Source organism: Aethina tumida, chromosome 5 (assembly GCF_024364675.1).
Source record: "Aethina tumida isolate Nest 87 chromosome 5, icAetTumi1.1, whole genome shotgun sequence".
NCBI lineage: Eukaryota > Metazoa > Arthropoda > Insecta > Coleoptera > Nitidulidae > Aethina > Aethina tumida.
In genome coordinates this window covers 13,242,699-13,262,003 of record NC_065439.1, presented here as the reverse complement: position 1 = coordinate 13,262,003, position 19,305 = coordinate 13,242,699, and the positions used below count along the sequence as shown (strand labels likewise).

Here is a 19,305-nt window from a genome sequence, read left to right as displayed (position 1 = left end):
AAGTTAATTGAAAGTTTTTGATATGGAGCATCGTAATATTTTGATTATTATTTATTAGTGATTAAAATAGAAGAATAACAATTTTAAAACTTAAATAAGTACATATTAATAGATTCAATTTGCTTTATGCCAAAATTGTAAAAATATCTACTATTTTATAATATATTTTATTTTATTTAAGTTGTGAGTCCTAGTCCTAATGACTCAGTTTTTGATAAAGACCAGAGAGGGTTAAAAATTTATAAATTATAATATTAATATTACTATACATGTATGTATATTGTATTATAAAATAAATAATATCTAATTGTTAGATAGTAATAGAAAATTTTGTTTAATTATATAAGTAGGGGGCCACAATCTCCTGATATAGTTCAGTGAGATTTTTTTACTTTACACGGCGATGTGCTTGTATCACAAGAAGCTGGAGGCTGATTAGAATGGTTAAATATTTACATAGAACACATCAATAAGTACGCCGCCGTGCACATTCGTGCATTCTGAGCCTTGTGCCGGTGGTGGTGGTTGAATGAAAAGTGGCCCCCGTCCCAAAAATTTAACCCGACATGACGCCGCCCAGAAGGAAAAACGGTGCAGCATCCTCTGCCTCAGCCAGATTTCAAAGCAGGTGCAAGAGAGAATAAAAAGTGCAAGAAAAAATTGGATACCCGCACCCAACGGCACCTTGGTGGTCGTTGGACTAGAGACCACTGGGTGCGTGGTGTCATGTCGAGCATGTCGGTTTGCAGGAATTTCACGGCATTTCTACTGCTTTCTGCAGTGCAATGCAGGTGGAATATACTCACACTGAGTGTTAAATATATTCAAATTATATTTGTAAATTTAATTTTCCATTTTTCACATGACATATCTCGTCGCACATTAGACAATAGTTTGAATCCAACATGTTGGTTTGCAGGATTTTCGCTGAATTGGTTCTGTTGTTGGTTGCACAAACTTCATGGAATATATTGATTATTATAACATAGAACATTTTGAAATAAAATCACACATAAAAACATTGCAATAAATGTGTCAAATATTTAAAAAATTAAGTATTATTATTTTGTTAACTGTTGTTTGTTGGACAAAAAATTAAAAAGAATCAAGTAATTTCTAAGATCATCAGATTTGTTTTGTGCTCTCCGGAAAATCCGGAGTGGAATGACAAGTTGAAAGAGCTCCAGCCAAAAGAATATTAAATTTGAAGACCACCTTCTTGGTGTTGTAATTTCTTTATCTAAAATAGATTTCTGAGTTAGTTTTACGAATTAGATCTTGATGAAAAGTCTAATGTGAATGCAAAATATGCATTTTGAGTGGCATTTGTGCAGCTAGATCGCAATAATTTTTTAGTAACAATTTGTCTGTAGTTATCATTTTTCCTGTTTCCAAGAAAACCGTCTAGGATGCTTTTAAAAGATTGTCAGGCTGCAGATTCTTACTCCAAAACACAACAAAACAATGAAAAATAATCCTTATTCAATAACTTCCTGATCTGAGGACCAACAAATATGCGTTCTTTAGCGTTCTAACTGCATACAAATGTTTAAAAGCAGCACCATATTTATTCAGAGTCTTCACGAAGTGTTTGAAAATACCTAATTTTATACGCAGTGGTTTACTTGAAATGTTTTGTTTTCCAAGAGAATACTCTGTTCTTTGTAGCGACCATGCTCACCAAAAATTGCTTAAAAAAACATTCTCCTTTTTTCCAGTCATTTTTTTTTATTTTGCGGACCATCATCAATACGAAGTAAGTTAGGATTTTATTCCACCAATATATGATTATTTAAATATTTACAAATATTATTTAAACATTCGTTACTAATATTTGTAGTTGTTGCGAGAAAATTTTGTTTAATTAAATAAAGAGGGGGCACTACTTATTAAGCTGTTACTTGGCGAATTACTTATATTAATCCTAAATTATCTCTACCTAATAACCATAACCCCTTATCTATAATTAAACCCTATTTTAACTATTATAATAACTATTATTGAGTATTGAGGTAGTTTAAGTCCGTGAGTGTTATAAATATTACTAACTAAAATTTAAATAAAGTAATTCGTCCTGCAACATTCGATGTACTAAGGTGCAACCAACAGTCCACCATATAATCCGTTGAAAAGTGGCCCCCGGTCCAAAAATTATTGCCGACAAGACGCCGTCCATAAGCTAAAATTTTAGACGGACAGCATTCTACTCTACACGTGCAGCACTTCATGGAAAAGTGCAATGTGTGAGGGGAATACCTGCAACCAAACAATCTCGATTGTAAATTAACATTGTTGGTGGCGTGGTGCCTTGTCGAGCACACCGAAATGTCCGGTTTGGGCATATTTCACCCGCTTACAGCAGCTTAACACGGGTGTAGTTTTAATCGTATACATGATGGGTGTTATGTTATGAAAAAAATATACAGTGTGCTTCTGAAATATATTTGATTCCTTTAAGAAAACTTACTAATTCTACACAATATTAAAATTATAAAATATTTTAGTAATAAAAATCTTGGTAATCTTGCTTTTTAGATGGATATAAGGAATAGATCAACTTCATAATTAATAATACTTTATATACAGTGGAGAAAAAATGTAACGTTTAGAAAATTTAGTTTTTTATGTTAATTTAATTTGACAAATAATGTCTAATTAGATTAATTAAAAACAGATAGATATAAAATTAATATTTTATCAAAAATATACAACAAATAAATTAACAAACTTTAAATACAAAAAAAAATAATGTTTGGTCTCATTGTTAAAATAACTAATATTGTTGTCCAACAGAATAATCACGAGTTCTGAAAACCACGAAAGAAATTTTCAGCTTTTCAGGATGATTAGGTAAAAAATTATCACAAACAATTGATTTGCAATTAAAAATTGCACCTTTAAAATTGTATAATGGCCTGCTCAATAAATTACACTTACCTTAAATTTAGTTATCTATGAAAACCCAAAGCTTGGAATATTCGTTTCCCTGTTACCACTCTTTGACTAAGAGAATTCATTAAATCTTGCACCAGTCACTGAAGAAGAAGGGCGTCCCAGACCTGAAAATGGAATGGTTTTAGGAAAACTGACTAAACTACTGAACATATTCTGACATCAACTTTCTAAGGTGATTGGAGTAAAGATGTGGAGGCACACTATTTATCTTAATTAATTTTTCTTTTGATAACAGATTCCGTGGTTTTCAATTATTGACTCTCTTTCTTCCCAGACACTGACTCTCCTTTTTTCCAATTAAAAAATCTTTTGACTATCTATTCGAATATCTATCAGAATAGTGAACACCAATTAATCGAAAAAGTCGCTGCATAACCTGAACACCATCTAATTAATTGAAAAGGGTGGAAGTGCACCACACTCTCAATGGATACACTATTCGATAACAGATTATTATAAGAATATAAGGTTTTTGTTTAATTTTAGTCAGTATGATACATACTACTTATATAATTACATGCACATTGTAGATACTCTCAATTGATTCTTAATTCTTTTAAAATTACTTTGTTTTATAATAATTCTTTAAATTATATCCAATCTTCTTATTTTCATACAATATTTTTACTTCCAAAAACTTGTTAAATGTCTTTTGGTTTGACATAACCTAACCTAACACTTAGGTTAGGTTAGGTTGGGTGTTCTGTGGGTTAGGTTAGGACCTTTTGTTTGTTTTTTTGATTAGGTGGTGTAAACAGAAACTATGGCCAGATCTACATTATTATGAGCAACCACTGTAAAGAAAAGGAAAAAGACATTAAAGGTAATTAATTTAAATTATTAATCAAACAATGAATTTAATGAATGAATATTTTTGTACGAGACTAGTTAAACTATGAACATAAAATACATTTTTGTACACGTTATTTTTGATTTTTCACACCGGTAAGTAAGTAAAAATAAAAAATAATATATTAAAATATTAAATTAAGGATCACAATTATTATTTTATTAAGTTACCAGAACATGATAATTGAAATGCTATTAAAAATAAATAAAATATTAATTGTAATTATGTATGTGTAAGTGAAATATATTTTATGAATATAAATTTTACAATATGTATAGTATTATAATAAAGGATTTGGCGCAGGTATAAATGTAATAAAAGTTTTAACAATAATGTATATTCAAAATAATAAAATACAGTCACGGATCTTATACGGTATCTAATATATTAAAATCACAATTTCACAATACTGGAAAATGATAATTGGGATGTTGTTGTTGAGCCAAGGATAGTATACACAGGAAGTAGCTTTTGTTCTGCGGATTAACGTAAAACGAATACGTGGTTGATAAATCTTGAGCGGACGTGGTGGACATTGCGGGGCTCACCAACGGCGACACACTAATTTCCGAGCTCACGTTCTCCTGCAAATTGAGCAAACCGACGGTGTTCCTTACGTAATCTGCCACTCTAGCTCTAGATACGGGATCCATTTGAATTGCGTTTTCATCATCCTGTTTAATCGGTTGTATTTTGGGTGTCACGCTTAATATTAGAAGTGTTGGATCCGTGCTGGGAATGGAGCTCAACTCGGATAGGCTCAATACTTTATCAGTCCTGTCTTCTTCTGTGTTAATTATGACTAAGGCCTCGGATGTTAGTATTAAAGCGGTAGCTTCGAAATCGGAGTTGTTTATTAAAGTTGCGTCTGTTGCGTATAATATGTTAGAGTTGGACAATGCGCTGGATAGTTTCCAACTGTATTTTACAACTGAATTGGGACTGGTGTAGATTTGGAACAAAACAGGTTGATTTCTAGCTTCTGGAAGTGAATTCCAGCCAGCCCCTTGGAGTAAGCCTTGTCCGGTGAGTGCCAATAATTCAGCTGCACCACTCAGAGGCTTGGTTATGACTCCCACAAGTCCCAAGCCTACACCCGCTGCCAGAGCACGAGGGGACGCTCCGTCGGACATCACAGATTGCAGAGGATGGTGTGCTATGCCACCCACTGCTCCTAATATACTTATGCCTAATCCAGTAAGACCCTAAAAACAATGACATGTATAACAAGTTAACAATTAGGTTATTAGATTTAGATACCTGCATGAATCCTTGCGCCAGTCCCTGCGGTCGCTGTCGCCTTTGTTCCTCCGTTCTGCGCAAGTGCTCCTCGTCCAACGTCAACCGATCTAAATTCCTGGCAACGCTCGATGCCAGCTTCGTGACGCTCTGCAACGTGCCGGACGTGATGTGCCACATCAATGAGGCGGATCCCTGGGTGACGCCGCGTAAAAACGCCATCGGTCCTTGCACCAGACCTCTGTAGGGTAAACTGACGAAATCTCGGAGTCCGGTGCCCATAGCCCGGGCCAAACCTCCGGGACTGCCCAGCAGTTCCAGCGAACTAACCACCCAGCCGGCCCGGAATATTGCGCCGGACAGGTAGTGCATGGTCAGTGCGTGGCCCAGTCTTAATCAGAAAATATATTAATTGTATAACACTTACAAAATATTTTAAATGTTTAAATTTGTACCTGTAGGGCGTGGTGAAGAGTCTCCGCCTTTCGAACTTGCCGAACTGCAGCGGCGACTGGTCCAACGCGATGTACAACTTGATGGAACAATGTACCGACAACAAAATCGACACTGGTGATATGGTGATCGCAGAGACGGTCAAAGGTGACGACGCCAAAGCTAGTTGCCAAGCTATGATGTCCGGTACGTAGACAAACCTGCTCCGGTTCGTAGTCATCAAACCTTTGGGAGGCGCCCACAGTACGAGTTTCGAGGGCGAGAATATCTTGAGGCAGTTGTTCAAGCGCGTGATGTACACGTCCTCTATGTAACAGCTGATCGGTTGCAGTGAGATGTTCACGCTTTTGGCACACGTTATTTTGGAATTGCGCACCGGGTCCGGGAACGATTCGAGGACCGCGTCCACCACCAGGAGGGCGTCGGTGGTGTCTAGAAGGAGAACCTCGATGGGCACGTTTAAAGAACCGAGTTTGCGGTCCTGATTTTGGGCCTGGCCGATGAACACCACCGGGAAGTCGTACGACTCCCTTGAATACAGTTGATTGTCAAATTGTATGTCGGAGACTACTAGATTAACGGTCAGGACCTGCAACAGAAGTACGATGTATTTGTTATAAAGTTTGTGTGGGTTAGTTTAACTCACATCAGTCTGTGTGATTCCCACAGCGACGTTATCACAGGTGAAACTGGCGAGTTCGCATCTTTCTCGGGGAGTTCTCAGTTCAGTCGAAAGAGTTGTAGAAAATGATTTTAAGAATACTTTTATTTCCACCGATTTCCATCTGTCGTTCATGGGTATGGTGTTGACCTGAACTGAACGATTGCGTTCGATGGATCTTGAAGTTCTCGTCGACGATGGGGGGACCAACATCATTTTATGCTGATCATACATTGTGTGTAAGTTTTGGAGGAATACCTGTTCTTCTGGTACTGCAATATCATCTGTCGTATCCGTTGAAATACTTCTCTAAAATTAGACAAGAAATTAGTAACCAGATTGATTATTTGTTTTAGTATTCTATAAATCTCTAATTAATAAATTAAGGGAATCACCCTGCATAATCACATTATTGTTCAAACCAATGAAAATTACCTGTAGGCCGTTTTCTGTGAATTCAGCAGTGTCAGGAATGCTTGTGTTTAAAGACAATCTCACTCTTATGTCTCTGGCACTGATTTCAACCTATAAAATTACAAAATTAGGGTATAAAATGATAAAATAATTAAGTAAAGTTACCAAACTAACGGATTCCAATAAAATGTGAGTAAACATGGCGTTATTAATAATTGAGACTTTAAGGTCACCAAAATAGGGTACCCTTAGGAACTGCTCATTGTCCACAGTTATATTAATGTGTTCAGACCACTTAACTTTTTTTCCATCTAAAAATATTAGAAAATATTCATACATTATTGTCAGAACAAAATAATATTAAATTATTTTGTTATGATGATTTTACCATTTTTGTTTTTACTTCCGAAGCACAGTAGTTCCGCATAGTTGGTCGGCGGAATTTCCGGAAACTTTTCCGACATCAACGGCATCGTGTAATAAATACTGGAATTTGGCAAGATCTCACAGTTCCATTCGAAATGCTGACTTTCTTTTACCGTCGTATACTCTGGGGATATTTGTGCGCACAATAAATGAACGTTGCTCTTGTTTTCTATAAATATTTGCGGCCTTGGATCGTGATTAATGGCAACAAATGTTTGGCCTTTATGTTCTGTTGTTGTCAAACAAATTGGAACCTGTACTCAGTAATATTTTATTAGTTTTCTTAACTTTTGTTTGTTGTAAAACGTACCGCAAATTTGTCATCAGAGAGGCACAAACTTCTTCTTACAGTTGGCTTATCCACCCTGACTGGACAAGACCAACCCAGCTCAGGTTTGATTGAGAACGTCATGTAAAAGGCAAAGTCTACGTTATCAAACTCGCCAGTTACATTCAACCATCTCTTAATAGAAACTCCGTCATGTCTAAAAATTAATCAATCAATATATTTAATAATAACAATTTGAAGAACGTACTCTTGAGTAGGCCGGACGTTAACAGTACTAACTTTCGTACTGAACGGTAGCTCGAAGATTTCTTCAACGTCAGGAATGACAAAGCACAAAACCTGCAGCGAAATGTTAGTCAAATTGCACAGCACATGAGTGGACGCCACTCGTAACAGTCTTATCTCGTTGGAAATGGTGCTGGATATGGAAAGCATGGCAACCTAAAACCCATAACATGTACAAGAATCCACCAAACACCCGATCAAACATACGTATTTATCACAGTAAATAGCTTCGGTGACGTTTCCGTCTAGCGGAATGGTTCCGGTGATCTTTGGCATGTAGAAAGTTTGGCTCCAATCGGATTTGGCAAGTTGCAGGGGCGCCGACGTGTACCAGGTGCCTTTTATGTGCACAGAAATGTGGAAGTTCTCCTCCATGGTGGGAGGAGCGACGATCCCGTTGTGCGGAATACGACACAGGTTCACCTTGTTTCTGCTCAACAGGAAACTGACTGGGCCGCCGAATGTGTTCACGATCATGCACCACGGATAAAGTTCCAGCATCAAGGAACTCGAGTACTGACAAGCGTTTCTGTATCTCACCTATGAATCGTACAAAATAAATATTTAATTACACAAAACATGGGTATATAGTACTTTAACGTGTGTCATGGGTTGTTCGCCGATGATCCAATCGATGTTGTCGAGTTCATCCCCGAAATTCGGCCACTTAGTTTCGTTAAAGTCGGCCAGAACTTCCAGTATGTGGTCCACATCTTCCGTGTCCATGTTCCTGAAGAAGCTTTGTTGGTCCACCAGACTATAGTGCAACGGTACATAAGGAGTGGGCGTTGTAATGCCATTTCTGAAACACAAAATTACTTAACAAACGAAGACTTTTATAAATATTAACTTACTCAAGCTTGAAGGATAAATTGTGGGAATGATCAATAGTTCCGGGACAGTATAGTTGTTGCACCTCCCCTTTACCTCTCACGATTGAATCCAACTGCACCTTCAACGTCGGCGTTTCGATGTGCACCTCCGCATTAATGGGCAAACTCGACCGGATCGCGAACAGTGGCCACAACATTGCCAGGATCCTGTTCGTACTGTCGATCTCTTGTGTCACCACCCTGACCCAGATGCTCAGGAACTGTCCCTTCTCCTGCAACGGTACTTTCACCAACCAGGGCTGCGAACCCGTGGTGTGTTCTCTGAGGGGTATATCGCCCGTCCATGTCGATTCCAAGCCGTAAAAACGCATTCGCAGAAAGTATTCCTTATCGGTATTTAGTAGGATTGATGGGGTCGGTAGTCTGGGTCCAATGACGTGGGCTGTGGCCGACTTAAATTCAGTTTCTTTACTTTCTTTGTCAGTTTGTGCCGTCACCACCTTGAACTCGAATGGTTCCAACAACATATTTGCCACTAAAACAGGTTAAATTTTTAGTTTGTTGGTTGTTACTGTGACATAATTAATACCAGTAAGTTGTGCTGAAAAGATTATTTGTTTTTGCGTTGAAGACAAAGATTTAATTGTGACTAAAATCCTTAAGTTCTGGCCAGAGCTCATTTTTACCACTTGTATGCCATCATGTTGGATTTTAATGGTTCTGCTCCAAATCCACTCGTTCTGTTCCAAAGCAATCTGTGAAAAAATACAATTATAACTTTGAAAATAATGATTTTATTTAGAATTAATAAATACTATTAGGAACCACTAGGCGCATGCGCAGTAATGTTTCATAGTGCGCAGGCGTCTGGTGGTTTCTGATAGTTATCAATATTTAATCAAATTTACCCTCATTTCCTGCTTCCTCTTCTGCGTTCTCCAACAATATAAATGAAAATGCCTGGGCATCAGAAGAATGTCTTCGTCTGTAGAAGTTTGGCCGAACCTGATGTTCACGTTGGTGTCATTACAAACCACGTACCTTGACACTATAATGAAGTCATTTTTTTCGGAGTTTGTAACACTTTGAGACCACAATTGGCCGCTCACTGCTAAAGTATGTGCGATATTCGGACCGATTCTCAACTGTATTGGTCTTGAAAGAAAGTTTAGGCGCAAACTATCAGACATGCTTACTTCTAATTTGTAGGTGAACGGGTCCAAAAGGGGTTGTTCCGTTAAATATGTGTAGTCTAAAACGCTGGACTTGGTTGAGGCACTCATTTCGAACGAGAACATTTCCATGTTCCAGCTGGTTAAATAAGAAGTAAGGTTGTCCCAAGTCAGGACTAAAAATTTTTGATTTTCCGGAATTAAAATGTCAGGTTTGTAATTTCGCAAACACTTGGGCAATTGCTGTTCAGATTTCTTGTTGATGTAACTGTACAAATTGACGTCGATTTTAGTTATGTAAAGGGCGGCGGAAAAGTTGGGTATTAAATTGCGGTTGAAGTAAGAATCGATGCGCATGCAGGCGGCTAAAGCTCGTGGCGATACAAAAACATCTTGGAAGTTTTTGTCGTCGTCCGATTTGTTGAAGGTGTTTATAACGACTCGCCAAGTGCAGGCTACGATTATTTGGGGGTGGCTTTTGGGCAAGTTCAGGTGACACACGTCGTTCTCAGACAAATAAAATTCCGTGTAAGGTAGATAACAGTTCCTGACGTCGCTCCAGTACTCCAGTTTGCACAGAACTTCCAAGTCATCCTCGGTGTCCATAGTGATTTTGTATGGCACGGGAAATACTCTGACTTTCGTAAGAGCTCGAGGTTGTGGATAACGCCAAGCCATGGCGGATATATCTTTGGTCCAGAACATGACTTGATACGGCAGGGGTAGTTCGTCAGTAGTGTTGCTGTTTGCGTCCACGAATTGGAAGGCGCCAGCCCTTAAATCGTCTTTATAATGTTGATCTTTGTCCGAAACAGGTTCCGGTTGTTTCCATTCCCTTTCCTTCTTCGGTAATTTGCTGATAAACTCTTGCAAGTCTTTCAAAACCATCTGGACGCACTGCACGTGCGCAGGACTGACGTCGAATATAATACAATCGCTTTCTGCCGTTAGTTGTATCTTAGGTTCGCTTTCTGCTGTCTGCCAGCTTTCCCAAAACAAGCAAAGCTCGAACGTCAACGTCCATGGATTCAGCAGGATCTTCCTGAAGTTCTCCTTGACCACCGTCAGAGTTAAACACTTCAACGTGAAGGAATTGGTGATTTTCTCCGGACGACTGCACAGAACAAGTTCGCTTCTCATGCTGTTGCAACTCAAATTGACCTCGTGGCCTGTACGACTGATCATGGCGAAAAGAAGCTGCGAACAATGCACGTTAATCGCCTGGATTCCGCACAGGGCGTCTTTCATTTCCTGAAACTTGGCGTACGTTTCGCCGTACTTTATGCTCTTGACTCCGCCGAACGTTACATCCTGCGAGTGATACGATTTGTTTTCGGACGTGACACTCACGAAACTGGTTCTGGTGTCGGTTTTGAATGCCTGCGTCACTCGGTCCTTGATCTTGGCCAGGTGCGACCACTTGGATGAAGAGCAAAGTATTTTAATTGGTCGCGAAATGTCCACGTCCAAGGTGGCGTTTCGGGTCAAACCTCTCGTAAGTCTCAATGTAAGGAAGGCGGGCAAAATGCCAGTATTGGGGTCGGGAGAGCCGGACTTTGTTTCAACCAGACTGAGGGGGAAGTCTGGTTCGATTGGCACATGATCCACTGGCGAAAATTCGGGGTCCGTGAATTTGACGTTGAGGTCGAAGCATGAAATTTGGAATTTTCTGCCCATGTGTTGCTTGGAAATGAAACAATTGGGTTGGTTTAGGGCTACGTAAATTAGGGGTGTGTAGAGTTTACTGTTTTCCGTGTCCGTTGTTTCTTCTGACGATTGATATGATTGATCCTGAAAATATTTAAAACGAAATTTTTAACTGTTGGGTGTAACTAATCGAATCTTACTTCTTTTGATGATTTTTTTCTTTTAAGGTAAAGAGACCGTCCCCGTTCGCTTCTGTCCATCTGATACAGTGACAAGATAATTTTTCCTGCCGTTATAAGCACTTCGACCGGAACAACATTGTGAGCCGGTGGAAGAGGATTCGGTGGCCTTGGAAATACGTACAATCTTTCACTTTCTGATATGGTAGGCACCACCACTGATCCACCAGTAGGAGCCTAAATACAAAATATATAATAAAATTTTATAAAAAAGCAAAGATGAAAGAAATCTTACAATAGCTTTAAACGACGTTAAACTGCGAATATCCGACGTATCAATCCCTGAATCTCTTTGAGCATCCGCATCGTCGTCATCGTATTCATAATAAATAGTTTCGGAGATTTTCTCTGAGGTGTAAGGCAATTTAATCTTAGGTCTTTTGGAAATTTCGTCCTTCAGAATAAAAGGTTCTAATAGATAGAAAAATTCACCCACCAAAGCAGACGACAATTTGATTTGTTCTAAGGATAAATAAACGAAAATGTCGGTCACAAAGTTTACTTCCATGGAGTTGCCGCAGATTACTGTGTGATCATGGTAGATCATAGCCGGGGCCGCCACCACAGAAATGTCGAACCTACATCAACGAAATTTAGTTTGCTCATTATTTAATAATAGTAGTAAAGTACTTGTCAGTAACTGGCCATAGGTTTAACATGGGTGTCATGTTGGGTTGGCCTTGCTCCAAATTGTTCCATTCCAAAGCAGGATTTTCGCTTAGTGCCCTTAATGTTGAATTAACGCTGTTACTGCTGCTCAAAACAGGATCTATATCCTCCCAAGGGCCTGTACTAATTGACATTCCGATTATGTCCAGTTGATACTGGCGATCTTCCACGTCACTTCCTGTAAATTAAAGAATATATACTAAACATTATATTTTAAAATCATGAATGTTACCAGGAATGTTGAGAATACGTGCGTGAGCAGCTTGTTCATAAATGTCAGGTCGTACTGGTACTCGAATTATGGGATTAACGGCTGTGGGATTCAAGGAAATCCTGTGTACTTGCAATACGTAAACGTCGTGGCCCGTTTTGGCGGAACCCAGCTCACAACTGGGCATTATCACCCTAATATCTTGACATTCCACATAAGCCAATGGTAACACCTGATTGTTAAGATAGGACAGAACAGTACCCTCAGTTTCCGTCTTGTTTTTCGGCTTAGGTATCTGCAAAAGGGGCGCCAGAACCAAATAAAAGCTCCTCAAAGTCTTGAGCGACAGCACGAAATCGATTGGCTGGATGTTTACGACGATTTCCGTTATGTATCTGGTCGTAGACATCATGTTAAACAATTCCGATTTCTTGTCCTTCTGCTTCTTCTGCACGGCACCCCACAACGTGTGCGTATGCTTGCAACTGGCCCTGGTTATTGTGATGCTGATGAAACCGTTGTCCTCGTGCCTTTGTCCCGTTGAGACGTCTTCTTGTAACCGCATGACAATACCAGAAAACGGACCCGGACGCCAATGGGAGTTGGGTGTACTGCGTTTGTAGTGTTGGATTGAAAGGGAGCCGATTTTGCTTTTAATCTTTAAATAAATGCTTTGGAAGTCCAAAGAGCTGACAATATCCTCCGCGTCGATGACCAGCTTCAAATGCGGATGGATGTTTTCCGGGTCCTCACCGCATTTGACTTTGTACTCGTCGCTCAGCAGTTCCACCGTAAACCTATCATAAAACAGAACTCATTTACAACAAAAATATAGACTTTTTTTACATGTTATGAGTATTTGTTTTTGGTAGTACCATACAAAGTTCAAACCATTTAGATTGGTACTACTATATCATCAAATTCAAACCCTTTACATTTATTTTCTTCACATTTATAGACTCTTTTTACATATTTTTAAGATGATTCTGGTATGAACAAAAAAATTATATTAATATTATTTATTTCATTTGGACCATTTACACAGATAACAGCAAATTTATGCTTTTCGGATTATTATTATGTTCAATGCATATTCATATATTTGTTTGAATTTGAATATTTTTTTATAAAATATTTTAAATATTTAATCGATAATTTATTTAATTAAAAAAAGTCCTATCAGACTAATATCTCATAAAAAATGAATGTCATTTCTAGTGATATTTATGAGTATTTGTCTTTGGTACAAGATCGTGTGGTTCAAACCCTTTAGATTTATTTTCTTGGGAACATCTAAATCTCAGAACTAGTTTACAACAAAAATATAGATTTATTTTACATATTTTTAAATTTCGGGTATGGACAAAAAAAATTATATTAATATTATTTATTTCATTTGGACCATTTATATATATAACAACAAATGTATGCTTTTCGGATTATTATTATTTTCAATTTGTTTGAATTTGAATATTTTTTATACAATATTTTAAATATTTAATCAATAATTTATTTCATTAAAAAAGTTATATCAGACAAATATCTCATAAAAAATGACGGTCATTTCTAGTGATATTTATGAGTAGTACTCAAACCCTTTAGATTGGTACTATTATATCACCAATTTCAAACACTTTAGATTTATTTTTTAGGGAAAATCTCGATAATTTCCATTCATAATAACTATATAAACAAATTACATTTATAATCGACAACTTATTAAAAAAAATTGATAAAAAATGAAAATGTAATATAAGGAATAAAAAGACGATGTATAAAGTTCTTGCTTGCTTTTGATAAGTTTCATTTATATAATCTATATAAACCAATGATAATGGCTAATTGAATTATCCTAGTTTTACATTGTTAATCAATAACTTTAATTAAAACTAACTGTCAAAAGTTGGATAAAACATGAAAATGTAAATAAAAGACAAAAATACAGTGAATAGGAATCCTGTAAACTCTCTCTCTCTCTATATATATATATATATATATATATATATATATATATCTGATAATGGTTAATTGAAATTATCCTTTTAATGATAACTTAATCGATTAATAACGTCTTAATATTCGTGTTAAATTCGATATTTTTCATTAAACCTGTATAGATCGATGATAATGGCTAATTAAAATCAGTGTAGTTAAAATTTGTCCGAATTACCTCGTGATGGTCCACTGTACCCAAGCGGTGAGCCGCACGTTATCCTTGTCCATGATTTCTGTTTGCGAAGTGATGGGAGGCGTCGTTTCGCTCATGGATTCCGTACTTTCCCTTATGAGAGTCGGGGTTAGAGTCGAACCACCGCTTTTCGGCGGCAAAGGAGGTAATAATTCAGGGGCTTTCTGACAATTGGGTTTGTCTGGTGTTAAATTGGTCACAACTTCCATCAGCCCGTATAAAATGCTGGCGAACAAATATACTTGGACTTCGCAAGTGCTTATGACTACAGGAGTCATATCGATGTGAACGCATATTCCCAAATAGCCTAAATCTTTTTTGTTACTTGGTCCGGTTATTTCGTTTTCCGGTTGGGCTTTCTCTTTGCAAGGTTTCGCTGACAATCCGACCGTTGCGTTCAACGAGACTGGTTGAAGGAATGTTAGTTTTTTGCCGAATTGGATGGAGTAACAACTTAGGTCTGAGATGGACATGGTCCAAGGAAAGCTGGAGCGGTCCGATGTCCAAATGTTTTCGGGCAGAATCACCGGTAGAGATTTTAAATAGTTTTGGATGTTGTGACGTTTCTGGCTTCTGATGCTGGCGAATGGCAATGTTATTATCATAATTTCTGGCGGATTGTTTCTGTTTATCGCCTGTTCAATTGCCTCTTGAATGCCTGAAATTGAGAATTATTTAATTTTTATGAAATACACAATAGAATTAAACAACCTTGAGCTCCAACTGCCGAAAGTGATTCCATTGGGAAGTAGATGGTGCATTGGGATATATCACCCGATAATAACATTCCTTTCCAAACGTCAAACCATTTTTTCAGAACATTGTAAATATGCTCTTGAACCTGTAATATTGGATTGTTTAAATGTTGTACAATGTGTTCTAAAATATCAAAAACACTTACATCCACTTCACCTTCTTTCTGAATTTTAATTTTCTTCGACGGCACACTTACGGTCAGCTCTTTCTCTGAACTACTGTGGACTGATTCCAATTGACTGAACTTCCTGGGCGTCTCTATGATACTTCCACTCGCCTCCGAAATGTTCTTCCTCTTGTGAATCGAGTCCAAAAAGTCTAATTTATTCTGCGGCACCTGCTTGGGCGAGTACAGCATCCACCTGCAAAGCATCGGATCCACGCATATCCGGATCTCCTGCAAATTGAACACCAAAATTGGCGGGTGTGCTTGCACGTCCGGATCTAGCGGATATTGAACGGTTGCGGAGAACAAGGGCATTTCTTCCGCCAGACTTTTAACGGGCTGATCCTTCCTCGGTTCCGGCCCAGAGATGAACAACACCTGTTGTATGTCCCTGGAAACGAAACCCTCCCGTCCCTTGACTTTTATCTCAAGCGGTTCCAGGATGAAGGCTTTGATGGACCCGGCGCTCATATCTGTCGAAACGGTGGTGTTGGTGGTGACTTGTCTGAACCTGATGCCTTCAACGCACAGTTCTATGTACGGCAAACCGAAATCTTTGGACGCGTCAATCAGCAACGTGGTGTTGTGAATGGAGTTCACCGTTCCGCACGGATCCAGCTTTATCATCTTGTCTATAATTTCGCAGACCACCATCATTTTCGCCTTGGTGGCGTTTAAGGTCACGCCTTCGGATTCGAAGGTGCGTTCTCTGTGAGGAATGTTCGAGTTGATCCAGTATTGAGGTTTTAAAATGCTTTTGGAAAAGTAAGATGCGCTGCAAGGCGTTATGATCGTAGTGTGTCGCTGGGGGTTGATCAATAATTTGCTGCACAGTCCGAGAACCTTAACAGAAACCTTGTAGTAACAGGCGTCGAACATTTGGGGCGGCGGATCTGGCAACTGGCATGTCGTGTGTACCAATCTGTTCACGTACATGGGAGTTGTAATTGTCACGTCTAAGAACTGACATTCCACCGTGACTTTAGGTAGTTCCGGCAAAATCTTGGGTGCCGAAGCTGCTGAGTTCTTTTTCCGTTTTCTGAATATGGTGCCTTTTGTGGGGAGGAAGAAGGGATGGTCCATCAGTTGCATTTCAATTATCGGTGCGAAGAAGGTGATTCTGGTTGAACGGCCCGAAATATATGCGTTTAAGGCGTCGAAATCGTCTTCTGACGGTGGCAAGAGTTCGTTAAGACCTAGGTCTGGTTTTGGTGTACTGTACGGTGCATAATCGTAATAGGAAGCTGCGACTCTCAAGGACTGTATCCGGTGAAAGAATCCCGAACACAACTTTAACTTAAAGGGCCCAAAGCACACCCTCAAGTTGGACATTTCCGAAAGGTTACTGAAAATTTCAACATGTGTAACAAAAATCAACACGGTATCTTTAAATTACGTCTGCACATGTTTACTAAAATGTTATTAATAAGTACCTGAATTCGTAGTCGCTTCCGATTTCAGACAATCGTTCACTGGTCATATCCTCCGGCAATTCCATCTGATAGACGTAGTCCAAAGCAAAAGCAGAGGTCCGTTCCAACAGCACGGACTCGGTGAACGTCATCATGTGATAATCCCATGACAGGTTGTAGTTACGCCTCTCACCCTTGTTCTCCACCGCCTCAGCATCGAACAGCGAGTCCGTTTTGTGGAAATTCGTGACAGCACCTAGTTTCAGGTAGGGAACTGGTACAGATCCATCCTTGACCTCCTCCTGGGCACAACTACAGCAACCCTGCGGCAACAACAAGGCCTCGCCGATGCCAAAACTCGCGTTCAACCATTTCATGCCGTGGGTGATCGTCTCGCTGTAAATACCTTGCAGTTGAAGCTGAAGCATAGGCCAGTATTTCAGTTTCTTTTGGGAGTAGTAACCGCGGTCGGACGGGCTGGTTTCCGACACCTGTTAATTAAGATTTTTGATTAACATTTTAATTATGTGTTAGTACAGACCACCTTGAAGGTAATCGACAAATTGTCGACGTAAAATCCGATTTGTAGAGTGTGTCCACTTGGACTTGGCTGTTGATTGTTCCAGTCCTCCTCCCACTGCATTGGCAGGACGGACGAGACGTAGGACCACGCCCACCCCGTCCAAGTTTCAGTCTGTTCCGTCATATCTGCACAAAACAATTGTTAATTTGGAGACTCTAACGACAAATTTGTAGTAAAACCTCTGATTTCAGCCAGCGAACTTTGAGACACAATTGGGGTAACGTTGTCAGGCTTCAGTTGTTTTTGCTGCAGTGCGTAGAGTAGCATTATTAAACGCATCAGCATTGGCACTTGTTGTTCAGTCATGCTAAACTGCATTCTGTGAACAATTATCAATTTAATATACAATCAGAAATGTCAATATATAATATACTTGTTGCAATAAATATCTAGTCTGGTTGTTGAGGCTCTGCTGGCAGTGGCTGAGTGATAGTGTCTCAGCAGATGCATCGTCATTGAGCATCTGTATAGCATAGGCTCTTGATAAATGTCGATTTTTCCGGCTGCATTCCTCTTGTCCAGACATAGGGTTAAGTCATTCACGGCTACTATTTTTCTGAGCATTACCTGCACTGGGGAAAGATCTAAAATTTAGTATGCAAACTCTTTTCTATTATTTGTCCTTTGGGAGATCTACATAATATATTAAATAAACATTTTATATTTAAATAGAATTCGAATTTTATCATACAACTCATGTGTTAATACCCATTCAAATAAAACAACAAATTAAATTGGGGTATTTTTTAACACCTTGAAATTAAATTAAGGTGGACTTGAATATTCAAGTAATTAATTAAATGAATATGGTTTATAGTATTACTTTAACATGCATTAAAATATGCTGACCTGAAAATGCTGGTTCCCATTTCTCATTTGCTGATTCAAATTTCAGGTGTTTAACATTCATAGACATTACTATGTCTTCTTCCACATATTTTAAAATTAAATTATTACAGTATATGCTTATGTTACTAACTATTTTATTTATTAATAATTGGACATAACCAGGTGGGGCTTCAACTTCTTGCCTTCAAATTAATTTATGTAAATATTTTTATTGTGCTTTTAAGTATTTAACATACTTTGTGCTTGGCCTTTTTTGCTTTTCCCTGGCAGCTCTTGCTGCTTCTGGAGAAGCAGTAGAGTCTGTCCCTCTTAATTTTAATATGCATTCTACAATTCAAATTATTACTACTTGTGATAAATTACATTATTATTTTACCTATAGTATTAATAGTTATGGTAATTGGTTGTGAGTTTAGTTTAGTCCATGGTACATGTATAAGTAATTCCCTAATATGACCAGACACAAAACTAAAGGGTAGATGTAGCTCTTGTTCTAACACATCCAATCGCAAGTCTAAGTTGTGAAATGATGCGTCTCCGCCCCATAATGATACCTACAAAACAAATCCAACTAGACTTGAAATTATAGCAAAAGTGGTAACTGTATACTTGAGAATCTTCAAGTTTGAAGTTCTTAATGTACCGATCGACATAACTGAGCAATATGGGAGTGATGTACGACTCCAGTTTAAACATATCGGCGAAAATCACCTGGAAAATTCACGAAAATTGAGTAAATAACAATTTTTCAAGGTTAGATGTAATTTACCTATTGTAGAAGTCCATTAGTCGGCGATTAAGTATTGATCATCGTTAAGCTAAAACCGCCTCATTTTCCAGGCTTATATTCGTGACATTATAGATAATGAATTAATTATTTAAACATGATAATAAACATCTGATTTTAAACACGTCAAATATCAGTGTGACCAACCATTATTTGATTATGCATATTGGCAACCCTGCACAATTTTGTGTTGGCCAATCTTTAAATCGTAGTTGGCCAGC

The 19,305-nt window shown here is 38.3% G+C and overlaps 1 protein-coding gene across 2 annotated transcripts; it reads right to left on the bottom strand.

Moving 5' to 3' along the window:
- Positions 1 to 4,122: 4,122 nt before the first annotated feature.
- LOC109600832 (intermembrane lipid transfer protein VPS13B) lies at positions 4,123 to 19,193 on the bottom strand. 2 transcript variants are annotated; one of them, XM_020017024.2, is made up of 30 exons: positions 19,067 to 19,193; positions 18,907 to 19,008; positions 18,674 to 18,851; positions 18,534 to 18,624; positions 18,298 to 18,479; positions 17,822 to 18,032; positions 17,628 to 17,767; positions 17,410 to 17,573; positions 16,887 to 17,356; positions 15,433 to 16,798; positions 15,243 to 15,372; positions 14,514 to 15,189; positions 12,365 to 13,140; positions 12,094 to 12,310; positions 11,699 to 12,041; positions 11,425 to 11,640; positions 9,314 to 11,368; positions 8,995 to 9,160; positions 8,427 to 8,940; positions 8,167 to 8,374; positions 7,780 to 8,112; positions 7,535 to 7,728; positions 7,309 to 7,483; positions 6,961 to 7,252; positions 6,738 to 6,883; positions 6,594 to 6,683; positions 6,144 to 6,467; positions 5,500 to 6,086; positions 5,066 to 5,435; positions 4,123 to 5,010 (listed from the first exon to the last, which is right to left on the bottom strand). In XM_020017024.2, the coding sequence occupies exons 2-30, from the start codon at positions 18,991 to 18,993 to the stop codon at positions 4,207 to 4,209; spliced, it is 11,505 nt and encodes a 3,834-aa protein (XP_019872583.2). In that variant the 5' UTR covers positions 18,994 to 19,008; positions 19,067 to 19,193; the 3' UTR covers positions 4,123 to 4,206. The 2 variants fall into 2 exon arrangements, with proteins under 2 accessions (XP_019872583.2, XP_049823038.1); XM_049967081.1 differs by having other exon boundaries at positions 17,822 to 18,020.
- Between the last annotated feature and the right edge of the window lie 112 nt (positions 19,194 to 19,305).

Coding starts and splice junctions, on each gene's coding strand:
- LOC109600832 (XM_020017024.2), bottom strand. CDS start 18,993: ATGTTTAAACTGGAGTCGTACATCACTCCCATATTGCTCAGTTATGTC. Junction 8,941..8,994: donor CTTTTCAGCACAACTTACTG/GTATTAATTATG, acceptor AACCTGTTTTAG/TGGCAAATATGTTGTTGGAA. Junction 5,011..5,065: donor TGGCGCAAGGATTCATGCAG/GTATCTAAATCT, acceptor CATTGTTTTTAG/GGTCTTACTGGATTAGGCAT.